At 41.9% G+C, this 13,062-nt stretch overlaps 1 protein-coding gene across 2 annotated transcripts in view; it reads left to right on the top strand.

The window, feature by feature from the left end:
- The window catches only part of macrod2 (mono-ADP ribosylhydrolase 2), a 455,425-nt gene extending 442,569 nt beyond the window's left edge, over positions 1–12,856 (top strand). For both annotated transcript variants that reach the window (XM_074646542.1, XM_074646541.1), the window contains exons 16-18: positions 9,416–9,454; positions 9,966–10,037; positions 11,540–12,856. In XM_074646542.1, coding sequence (XP_074502643.1) covers positions 9,416–9,454; positions 9,966–10,037; positions 11,540–11,562 — 134 coding nt within the window. In that variant the 3' untranslated portion in view covers positions 11,563–12,856. The remainder of the gene's footprint in view (positions 1–9,415; positions 9,455–9,965; positions 10,038–11,539) is intronic.
- Positions 12,857–13,062: the final 206 nt, after the last annotated feature.

Raw genomic sequence — 13,062 nt, 5'->3', positions numbered from 1 at the left:
GCACTTTTATGTTAAAGCATCAAGTACAAAGAGTGGAATTTCTTAGTAATCCACGGCAAATCAAAAGAGAGTTTTTTCCTTCTTTTTAGCAGCTTGAATAATTTACCCCCGAATTCATTGGTTTATTACTCTCAGAATTTGTTGTTGCTGAAGTGAGCTTTGCATTTATGTTCCTTTGCCTTAGCAAAAAGGAATTGAAGCTTTGCTTAATTGGTTGTTCTGTGCCCTTTTGTCTTTGCCTTTTGTGAACAATGGGATACTGGTGATGTAAATCTAATTCTGTAGAGCAGTGCGGTCTTTCCTGTGGCAAAGAGTTGTCAGCACACAATTAACTTTTGGCATAACATTGTATACTGTAACACTGAGTGGCTCCTCAGGGAGCAAGCTGCCACTGGCTGAAGACATTAGGCTATGCTCGTATTTTATAGCTTCTTACACCGACTGTGAAAGTCCAGGAACAGCGGCTACACCAATCACAGCCCTGCTGAGGCATTGTGTGTGTGAGTGCCGTGAGGAGACTAAACACCAGTCTTATCGTTATCCGTATTAATGCAGCTTTTATCATTGAATTACATTTGGCTTTGCTCCTCCGTCTTAAACTCCGCTTGACTCATTGTTTTGACTTGCTTTGTTAATTTTAGCTCACCGGATATCAAATCGAGCCTGTTTCCTGGTGATTTCAATATGAAAAAGTTTCACTTTTCAAAAGCCCTTGGAGTCTGATTGAATTGGGTTCTTCGCCATCATTCCTCAGCGTGACAGTACCCTCCATCATTTTGTAATGTCTTCTTATTGATGAGAAATACAGGACTCTGGGCATTTAGCTGGAGATGGGGAGTGTCCATTATGTTGGTCACCTCTGGCCCAGAAGCCTGCCGTCAAAGAGAGGAGGCCTCATATAACGGACAACATTTCGTATCTTACGAAAAGTTATTCCTCATTTTTCGTGCGTTTTCCTACGAATGTATAGCAACATGTGACTTAAGTGTCAATAGCCGCTTGTTACATGCATTGAGTCTTTTCAAAATAACTTCCCTCTTCACAAGAAACCACTTAGTTAGGTTTGGGAAAAGATTGACTTGGTTAGTTTTAGTCAACAAAACTACCTAGTTAAGTTTAGGAAAAGATCGACTTGGTTAGGTTTAGGTGACAAAACTAAATAGGTTTAAGATCAACTTGGTTAGGTTTAGGCAACACAACTACTTAGTTAGGTTTAAGATCAACTTGGTTAGGTTTAGGCAACACAACTACTTAGTTAGGTTTAGGAAAAGATCAACTTGGTTAGGTTTAGGCAACAAAACTACCTAGTTAGGTTTAGGATCAACTTGGTTAGGTTTAAGTGACAAAATTACCTAGTTAGGTTCAGGAAAAGATTGACTTGGTTAGGTTTAGGTGAAAAAACTAATTAGGTTTAAGATCGACTTGGTTAGGGTTAGGCAACAAAACTACCTATTTAGGTTTAGGAAAAGATCAACTTGGTTAGGTTGAAGTTACCAAACTACTTGGTTAGTTTAGGTGAAGATCATGGTTTAGGTTAAATAACTCTTGAAGTGGCGTAACTTAAGTAGGGAAGATACGTGACAAATAAATCAACGCTGACTTCTGGTTACGAACGGGGTACGAACACCGGTCTCTTGGGTGGAAGTCCAGTGTTTTTTGACCCACCCATCCACCTCGACCTCCTCCCTACAAGGCGAGCGATTGCGTGGATTACATACTGTACGAATTGATTTCGTGAGACAGTGCATTACTTTTCGTAGGTATAGCTATGAACGGTGTACGGGAACAGCCTGACAAGAGACCCACTTTTTCTGTCCTCCTTTGAAGCTCCTCTTTTGATCAGCTCTCTTGTCCTGTCAGCACCCCTCTGTTTGGTTCACAAAGATGGCAAATGAATCAACTCTGAGCTGAGTGAGAATTTGTCAGCCAGCAGAGACGCAACAAATGTGTGTTTGAAAAGTCTGGAACACATTTTAATCTCTTGTCACACACACACATCCTTTAAAAACACACATGCGTACACATAAAGACACTGAATGATGAGTGATCTCTGTATGTGTCGCCTGTCTCCTGGAGGCAGTGAGGAAGATTTGATGGTCGAGCTACTTCAGTTAGAAACAGGAATAAACCCAAGTGAGATACTGAGAATAATGGTCTTTGGGACTCACACATGACAGTTAGGATTTTAAGTCTTTAAACCCTTTGGATTGCAAATGTCATTCGACAGTATTTTTCAGATATTAACCCCTTCCTCTCATCTCTCCAAGTTCACTCAGAATGCACAGAGGGTATGATGCAATAAGATACATGACATTAGAGTAGCAACCTTTAGTTAATAGTCAACTAATCAACTAATAGTTAATTGCTGCCCTGATGATACAGTGAAGTATATTATGGAGGGTTGTCATTAGATTCAAATATTTAATCATGATTAATCGCAAATTAATCAAACATTATGTTCAAAATGTACCTTAAAGGGAGATTTGTCAAGTATTTAATACTCTTTATCAACATGGTAGTGGACAAATATGCTGCTTTATACAAATGTATGTATATATTTATTATTAAAAATCAATTAACAACACAAAACAATGACAAATATTGTCCAGAAACCCTCACAGGTACTGCATTTAGCATAAAAGATATGCTCAAATCATAACATGGCAAACTGAAGCCCACCAGGCAACAACATCTGTCAGTGTGTCAGTGTGCTGACTTGACTATGACTTGCCCCAAACTGCATGTGATTATCATAAAGTGGGCATGTCTATAAAGGGGAGACTTGTGGGTACCCATAGAACCGATTTTCATTCACATATCTTGAGGTCAGAGGTCAGGGGACCCCTTTGAAATGGCCATGACCGTTTTTCCTCGCCAAAATTTAGCATGAGTTTAGAGCGTTATTTAACCTCCTTCGCAACAAGCTAGTATGACATGGTTATTCTCCGAAAGATCGTTTGCATTAATGCGTTAAAGAAATTAGTGGCGTAAAAACGCATTATTATCGCGTTAACTTTGACAGCCCTAATATTATGTGATATTATGTGATATTATGCGATTAGGGTGTGATACATCAGAATAAGTCATCACAGAAAACACTTAATTGGACAACATTGGGCAAAAAAACAGCAATCAGCAGTGAAGTAAATTTGTCACAATAGTAATATCTGATGCTACGTCTTCATTTGCTATATTACATCTCTATCAGTCCCTCACTATGCTGCTGACCTCTACTGAGGTTTACCATCAAGCTGCTCTCTTGCTGACCTTTCAGTGATAGACAGCTGCTCTGTCAGGGCTCCCGGTTTTCACTGCAGTCTAGACGAGCACTTTGATTATATTGACCAGTCCGATCCTTGATCTCCCGCGGAAAACCTTGAGCTGCCCAGAGGAGGCATCACTTCATAACTGCAAATCATTCGGCTGGCCCGGGCCGTGTCCTCAGCGGCACACAAACATCCAGGCCTGCTGCTTCTACACCTCCCTCAGCTGTGGCGTGTCCCGTTTTATTGTATCGCGGGGGTCAGCCAGATCACCTCGTGTCAAATTTACCAGTCCCCTGCAAGACCGTCTGTGCCTTGATATGGTAAACGACAGTAGGTACTAAGGACAGAGGTGGGCAGCTTCCTGCTGCAGGCCCACTAGCAGTACAGGAAGAGTCTAAAGATTATGTTAAGTAATTCAGCGAGTGATGAGAGAGGAGCCGGCCACCACTGACAGCAGGTTTAGCAGGTATGTAGGTCACACAGGGGGAGGCCTCTTTTGCATTTTTTCCCTTCCATGTCTATTTTTGTTTTGTCTCCCTTTCTCACTTCTTCTTCACTTAATCAGTTATTCACTTACTCCTTTCATCTCAGGGTATCTCTGTGTTCTCTTGTATCTCCTTTTTTGTCTTCTGACAGATCACTGTGACTGTTTCACACTGACTTGGACAAAGTAGGGAACAGAAAAAAAAGAGAGATCAAGAGTTGCCAGTGGAGACGAACATTTTTGCTGGCTTTCCTGTTTCTTTCAACCCTTGTTTATCTCTTATTGCCAGTGGTCATTTTCTCTTCGTTTTTCGCAACATATGTTGTCAACCGAGCCCCCCTCTCTTCTCTTGCCATCTCTTTCTGCCCTCTAATCATCTTCACTTTCTCCGAGTTGTAGCTTAACCCCAAAGCAGATGGTGTCCTGTTCTCTTTTCAGTCATTCAGAGTACTCTGTGTTTTCTCATCTTGTCAAGCATTGCCCAGGCCTGTGTAATGAGCTTGGGTCTTTTCAGCCTGTTTAGGGGACCCTGACCCAACTTGGAGCCGCCCAACTACAACCGCCACAGCAAGGTTACCCAAACCCGCAGGGGAGCACAATGCTACTTAGTGTCCACAACCCCTCGGCCTTTTCTTAGGGAGAAGAAAGGCGGAATATTAATGAAGACTCTTGGCTTTTCAGGAGGATAGCAGTATAGAGGGGAGGCCACAGTGTTTATTGAACAGGCTTGTTTTCGTCTCCCTAGCCTGCAGGTCACAGCTCGGTGCTCTTTAATTGGCTCAGATTGTCAGACAGTGTTCCATCTCATGGCAAAGAAAACTCCAGCTATCAAACGCTGACCCTCGCTTCCTCACAAAATCCTTTTACTTCCCTTTTTTGAGAGTGGCAGCTCATGCAGCTAAGCTATTTCCACACTACAAACTTAACATTAACATATGAAAATGGGCTGCTTTCCCCATTTACCAGCTCATTAGTTCTTTTGGTTGGGCACTTGTTGAGTTCCACCCGCTCTTGTTTTCCTTGAGCAGGGAGATGTCTTTAATTATCTTTGCAGTAGACATATCAGCCCCAAAGCTATTAGTCCATGCAAAGTTCAACGAGGGGCTCTTTGATACTTGTTTAATATACATGGCCCAATGCAGGCCATGCCCGAGTCCCTCATAGACCACCCAGTTTACATGCTGAAATGAATTCTGCTCTCAGCTTCTCAATAGAAACAGGCATTGACCTTGACATTTTCCTATCTTATTCTCTCAAGATGCTATTGAGCGAGCAGCAGCCCTCCGTCTGCTTCATAAAAGCCACAGAAACAACAGATCTCTACCAGATATTTGATCAAATCAAGCAACGTAGAAATACTTAATGCAATCAGTGTAAGACATTCAGTCAGTAAATGTTTTTTAATTGTGATAATTTGAGCAGTGAGCCGAAGTGAAAGAACGGTTTTAATGGTTTTCAGTAGCTCGCTGTCTGAGATTGTGAGGGGTCATGTCCATGAGTGGGAGCAGCTGGACACCTGTGTGAGACGGCTGGGATCAAAGCTGCAGGACCTGTTCAGACACAGCAGACCGGCCCACCACGCCACGGTCTGGGGATCAAATGAACGGAAGAAATTCTCCTGGGGAACTGACACTGTAGGGCACAGACACTTCTACACCTCCATCGATTTTTATTCTTTCTCTGCTCAAGAAAAGAGGATTTTGAATTAAAGACATTGAGATGTCCTGTGGCTGAGGGACAAAAGGGAACCTCCTGTCCTGCCCAAGGCTCCTGTCTGGAACATTAAGCAGAGACGGTTTCCCATGCTGCCATGTGGGTGACCCACGGGGACTGCCTCCCCTGTGGGCTGACTGAGCTGGAATGACAAGAACATTAAAAGTGGTGTGTGGAGGCAGAACTGCTGCTGATCGTGACAAACGCTCTCCGAGGATGATGCAAACTAACGAGAAAACTTACCTGACAAAAGCTACAGCGCCTCAAATATCTATTTCATTTATTAATATGATGCTTTAGAATCTTAACTTGCCATAGCTGCCCAGTTCAAGCACATTTTCTATCATATTGTGGTGCACTACACTAATGCTGACCAACAAAACGCTAACTACCTCGTGTCTAATAAATGAATGGAAGGTGGGGGGATGTAATTTTCTGCTTGTCTGCATACGAGGGTAACTTATGCCCAACTCTCTTCCTTCCTCTCCCCTCTCTTATGTGTGCAGATGTGAGCGCACACACATATTTTCATCCTCCCTCTTGAGCTACTGAGGGGTTTTCTCTCCGGGATATTTTCACTGAACTTCTGAAAGGCTGAAGTGACAAGAACAGAAATTAAGTTAAAGAATTGTTAAAAGTAGTCAAAGCTAAAGAATGACAAGTTTGGCGAATGTTTTAAATGTTTTTTGATCTACTGCGTGGCCTCTGTGCTCGTGTAAATTAGTATGTCATGAAAACTTCACTGAAACATTGTGATGACTTGACATATAAGAAAAAGATAAACAGATTACAGCTCTAATATGTGAAAAAAAATTATGATCAGATTCCCTTTTAAATCCAGTCAGCCTTGCTGAGTTTGTCTATCTTCATGAACACATTCTCACCCCAACTCATCATATACTAACACTTTGTCAGACCCCTCAGCGTCTCTTTTTCCATCGCACTAAACACGTGCTAAATGTTGTGAATTAAACAAAAACACTTTAGGATTAGGCAACAAAACCACAACATGGTTGGTCTTAAAATTACTATTACAAATGTGACTTGACGTTGTAAACACAGGACACAAACAAACAGCCGATTGTAAAGTGAAAGTGAAACATAACACACAGTCTCCTGGATGAATGCCTTGAGTTTGTTGGGCCCATCCACCTCCACTCCCACCTGCCCTGTGTGTCTCTTTTGCTCTTTAAACTACGTCACCACAGCACTTTCCTGGTGCGTTTACTAATGCCACGGATGGGTTTGCATTGTAGTTAATGGAAAGCCCAGTGTGTCTCCTACCGCCGCGAAACATCTGTATTTGACGCCCTGGGAGCAATGTCATGCTTGTTTTGGTGTAATCAGGAGATATAGAAACTAACATTTGAGATGCCCAAAGTATTTTATGCCCTCTAGACACCCACAATAACACATGCAGTATACAAACTGTGTTACCATGTGTATTGGTAATTTACAAACCAAAATGGAAGGTGGGAGACACTGTCAAGGACCCCTCAGGGTCCCCGCTTTAAGAACCACTGGTGTAAGCTGTCTAGTTTCCTGCTGAGGGAGTCAATTCGGTCTACTGTTTTTCTCTTTTCCTTATCAGCCCTCTGTGGACTGTGTCTCTCCTTCACCAGAACCTTGACAGAGGCCCGTTTTTCTCTCTCCCCCCCGTCTTGTTTATGTGTTTACCACAGCACACTCGCATCCTCCCCTAAATGATAGCCCTCTACTGTCAGCACACAGGAGTCAAATTAGAGAGCAAGACATACCCGCGTTGCTGTTCCCTCCGAGCCTCAGGCAGGCAGGGGAGGCTGGAGCTGCAATCAATTGAAATTCTGAGCTTTTTGCTTTGTCTTGATCAGTGCTGGATATTAGAGGAAGAGGATGCTACTCTGGCACCCAGACTGTGATGTTATTACCTGAGAGAAGGGAAGAAATGAGCATCTGGAATGAGGGCAGTGCTTCAGTGAGCTCATGCTGCTGCACACAGGCATGCTATGCTAGCTCATATAAAAGGGCAGACACGATGTACACATTCCACATGTTCCGCCATCAGCTTTAATATCCGTAAGGTGATCGTGTGGAAAAGTGGTAATGCATGGCATCTCATTTCATGTGTATGCATAATTTATTGCATCGGTATTGATGCCATACGCCCGGCTCTCGAACACACGTGGTACGTCGTGTGTGAACATGTTTCCTGTCAATTTATTCCATTACAGTTATGATCTGAATCCGGTGGTAAATCCGCTTCTATGATTAATTTATAATAAGTACGACTGTCCCAGAATACCATTTTTTAGGTCTTAACCTGCAGCGCGGGACCGCCGTGACAGGAGGAGCATTTTAAACTCTCGGTTAGTAGGCAGCACGGACTTGTGGCATCAAAGCAGCAGAATACCTCTTTCACACACTCAGAGGCTTCCACCACATGTTTTTTTTAACAAAATGTGTCATGAGTCCACGAATGCTGATTTTACGCCTTGTGTGGACGGTGCGCAATATTGAAGACCAAATACCTACCTAACGAATGAATATCCAAATATTCGTACAGCCCTAATGCTAAAGTAGAAACCTTAAAGGATACTTCAGGGTTATTACAGCTTGGTTCTTATTCCCGTGGTTTTGGCCATTTCTGTCAGTTATGACAACACGATGACATCGCTACAACAGCACGGCAAGAAACACAAATGTTAAGACAGGTTAGAAACAAGCCATGGTGATCCAGATTATCTAAACTAATTATTATGTGGAGGTAAAACCAAAAGTGAGCGTACTTGTCAATAATAATCCTTCATTGCACAGAAAACTAGGATTGATGCTGGCGTTTCTTGCCCCATCAGAGTTCTTTGTAGCCATGATGTTGCCATGTTCCCAGATCTCAGCAATTAACTTAGTAAGTATAATGTTATTATTACTGATCAGAGCTAAATCTATCAAAGATCCAAGTTGTAAATAACAAGAATTATCCTTTAAATAGTTTTGCGTTAATAATATTATTATTGGACCGTTCCATGCCTTAGATCAAAAAGTAATAAATAATAATAATAAGCTGGAGATTGTTGTTGCTTCAGCCTTCCTGCTTTTCAACAGTCCCTAAGTCCCTGTGGAGTTTCAGGGAGGAGAAATTTCATTCCACAATGTTGCAACAGATTAAATAAATTGTAAATTGAAGAAGCAGTGTATTGTATATTCTCCATTGCTGGCAGCAAAGCAAAGGTAGCATGCCCAAACTGTCTACATGCTTTAAGAACTTCTGCAATCTTACACGTGTATCCAAACCTGCAATTACAAGGTTTCTATAAGGAATTAAATGACTTGGACCGTAGACTTGTTGGTGTAAAGAGACAGAACACTTTGGATTCTACGCGCTCTTTTATCACGCGTCTAAGCAGTTGTATTTGTTTACATCATCGCCGGACTGCCTGGGGAGAGCGGTTATTTTTATGACGTGCTTTGTTTGGATGATTGTTGTTGCAAAGAGGGAAGTGGCAGGGCTTGCTCGGGGAGTGACGAGGATGGAGTTGTGTGCCTACAGAGGGAGGATAGAGGGGGAGAAGGATGTGTGAGGGAGGAGAGGGTGGGGATCTCAGGCTGCCTTACAGGGATGGCAGTCTGTAATTAATTTTGCATGTGTCTCTCTCTCCCTTCTCGCATTTGTTTTGTTCTTTTTTGAACAATAACTCTTTAGGAAGCGCTGAATTTCCAGGCATGAGAGACTGTAAACATCACGACGAAATGTAAATGTGAGAATGAAGTTGCTCTTAAATTCCTGGACTGGTTTTGGGATGATCTACTTCTACTTCAAGCAGAATTTCATTCTAAAGAAGCAGAACAATCTTGCCCCAAATGATTACTTTTACTAATAACTAAACCTTTAATAACTAAACCTTTAATCAACGTGAATGAATTGACACTGAAGATGAGTAACATGTGTGTTATCTATATGTGCTCCACATTGCAGATGTCCCTGAGATCAACAACACTGGAACCAGCAACGGAGGTGAGTAGAGATCATGTTTTCCCCCCGTGAGCTGCCCTCACTGGGCGCTGTGACGCATCACTTAACAGACACCTCCCTGCTGCCTGCTCTCCACATTCCTTCCTCCATTTCTTGCTTTTCCTGCCTCTGCTACTCACGGGTAGATATTTCTGTCAACATACCTGCCTGCATTCATAAAATATCACAGTGCAGATTAGTGGTCTGATTATATGTTGGATGCACTTAACCGGTAGAAGCTCCAGCCGGCATCAGAAGACTCGTTGAGGTTTAAAAAAAAAAAAAACACTGCTATTAGCTACTCATATTCAGTTCAACCCTGATGGAAAGTCCTTGTTAGTAACTATAAACCCACTCACCTTGATACACGAGCTTAGCAGGGCAGAGAGATTGTTTAGATAAATGCTTTTCTGCACAGAATGAGGGGCAACAGATTGACTTAATTGTCAAAGCCTCTCCTCACATTTTCCCCTCTTTGCCTCTCTTCTCATTTCTCTCCCCTTCTCTCATCTAGAGGAGATTAAAGATCCTGTCGAGAGCTCAGAAGAACCTGACTCCATTCTAACTGACAGCATTCAGTCCAAAGGTAAGGGGCGCGTGGGGGGGGGAAGCACTCGCTCGCTCTTATCTTGCACACAATCTCTATTTATAAGCAGATTCTTATTAGTGGCCACAGCTGCTGAATTAAAATTCACTTCATCCGGAGAATCCTCAGCGCTGTGTGCAGCTGAGTGTTACCCAGTTTCACCCTCCTTGTCTCCGTTTCCCCCCCCCCCGCACCCCGTCTGTCTCCATGTCCTTCTCTCTGTAGGGGCTATATTGCAGGATATTTTGGTATGAACGTGTCAGCACGTCTTTGGAGATTGAGTGTGATGAATTGCCTGCAAACTCAACTATCAGACATTTAATAAATCAAGTGTGCAATGCATATTATTTTAACATGCAACCGAAACACAGAGTGCAGGAGCAATAATCATGCCAATAAATCATATTTGATAAGGATCCCACACTGTTGTTATTCTCAGGTCTCCGCTGAGATTTAGGCTAATAAGACGCATGTAATTTGAATGTAGACATATGTGGAGAGTGATGCATTTGTTCTGTGTGTGCCTCTATATAGAGTTGTTGAGCCAAATAATGGGATTCAGATTTGGGTATCGTGGTTTCCAGGTAGAAAGAAATCCATTAAGCAACTGTTGTGAACAGATTGTCAGGGTTGAATAAATAGGACAGGCTAGCAGCATATGAAATAACTTGGCAGAGGCAAACGAGTTGGTGTATAAAGGAGAGAGCTTAAACAATGCCAGACAAAGCGCCAGAGAAGAAAAAGCTTGTTGTCGAGCAAGCGTGTGGATCAGGTGGGGTGGTGTATAAGGGAGCTGGGTGGCGCATGGCGTACGGTTAAAATTAGCCATAGAACAAATATGGTGGGTTGTTTTATCGTTACGAAAGATTCACATCAGAACGGAGAAAATGATTCAGCTCAGTGTCAAAATGTCTGATTATCTATCTGTCATACACAGAGTCTGTATACTGTATATTGTTTGATTTGTATCAGGGTCATATATAGTTTGATTTGTGTGATTTGTATTGTTTCTTCTAGGAGCGCAACTAACAAGTATTGTCATTATTGATTAATTTAGCTATAATTTACTTGACACGTTCATTTCTTTGGTCTATAAAATGTCCAAAAAAGCAGAGAAAATTGCTTATGTGCAACCAACAACCCAAGACTTTAATATGTTTAAGTTTACCATCACATATGACAAATAAAAAACAGTAAATCCTCACACTTGAGAAGCTGGAACTAGGGAATATTTGTACGTTTTACTTGAATAATTACTTTAAATTAATCTGCGACTATTTTGACAATTGCTTAATTGTTTCTCTCGATTTTGATTTCCATTCCCACCCCTTTCATTTTGTGGTGTGAAATTATTAATAGAAGTCTCCAATCTCAGTTTCACAGACATGTCCTCCGCTGAAGTCAGAGACATGTACATCCAGCACTAAACTAAATGTGTTAAATGTGAGAACCAGAATTTCACCCAAATCTAAATTCAGACTATGACCTTGTTTTCCATCCAGACACTGTTGAGAAGAAAGAATGACCAGCTGAGGGAAGGACAATCAACCTCATCTGACAGCCAGCAAAACTGTGCGAAGGCCAACCAACACTGGTGTCAGACTGGCCCATGTCAGTATGGGCTCTGACACTGGCCCAGGACAACCAGTTACTCACAAGATGCTCACATTCCCAACTTTATTTAGCCTATTCCCTCTTTGTTAAGAAACTACTCATCCCTGAAGTATGTATGTGCTGTATGTATACGTATGTGTGTGCAAAACCTTACTATAGGACTTGAACATATCAACCAGAAAAGATGAGCCATACGTCACTGTGTGTTAGAGTAATACATTTCATTTTGCCAGCAGGGTGCGATGAGATAAACCAGGTTCAAGTCTCTTTATTTGATCTATGCCCACTGCGAGAGCGTGGTGCAGCTGTCAGAGGACAACAGCCACAGCTCTGACATGTTGACACTCTAGGCTGGGTGATGCTTAACATCAACCATCCAACGCCACAGTGATGATGACATGCGACAGTGGAATTACCTGACAAGACCCTGCATTTGTGAGCCTCTTTGGAGTGCAACACACTGACGCCTGCCATGTCTCCTCACACACTACTGCAGCCATTGTTTAGTCAAATCAGTCAATATACTCTTGATTCAGACCACAGTCTGTAAGGCGGTGTGTCACTCCCCGGCTTTTAATCTATGAACATCACTGATCACATCTGATCTCCGCCGCTGCCGTAACTGCAGCTTAACTCGTCGTTTAACCAAGAAACTGTTCATCAAGGCCCACATACGCTAAAGAGGATATGAGTGTCTTTTAACAAATCAATAATTCTTCTTGTCCCTTCTTTTTTCTTTGCCGTTTCCAGTGCATGCCAGATAATTGCTTTGAAATTCATCAACATAAACAGAAATTACAGTCCTCTTCGCTTTCGCTTGTCTCCTTACCAGATTGTCTATAATTGTATTGAAGGAATCTGCCTTATTTCATATCAAACTACAGAAATCACAATCACAGATCTAAGGAGGTGGTCCGAGTATGAATTGTTGGTTGTGAATTGCTTGCAGATGATTTGTAATTTTAAGTACATCATGTAATGGCTAATGCCTGTTGTTAATGATTTCTTGTTTTTTTTTCCCTCGGTTGATTTTAAAAACATGGTTTTTGGTTTCTTTTAAATGTCGGTATGATTCATGAATTATTTTTCAGTGGTGCCATACTAAAGATCAGATTAATTACAGTTCTATGAAATGATGCCTTCATACTTTGATGTTTGCTTTGCTAAACTATAACAGAAACGACTAATAAAATTTAAAGTTGGAAGCCATGTCTCAGCTTTTTATTGTACGTTGTAGCTACTATTTTATTTATTTCTATACTCACAGCTGGTACAGTTAATTTCCCCACAGTAACGTGTGAAATTGAACAACTGTAACAGAGCGATCAGTCGCGTGTCTCTGGGTAGACAGAAACAATTAGTGTGTCCTGTGATCTCCAGCATGCTGCCTCTCTGGCCCTCAGGCTCTCTC

The sequence above is a fragment of the Sebastes fasciatus genome, chromosome 9 (assembly GCF_043250625.1).
Source record: "Sebastes fasciatus isolate fSebFas1 chromosome 9, fSebFas1.pri, whole genome shotgun sequence".
Lineage (NCBI taxonomy): Eukaryota > Metazoa > Chordata > Actinopteri > Perciformes > Sebastidae > Sebastes > Sebastes fasciatus.
The sequence above is the reverse complement of the archived record's forward strand: the minus strand, read 5'-3'. Positions and strand labels throughout refer to the sequence as shown.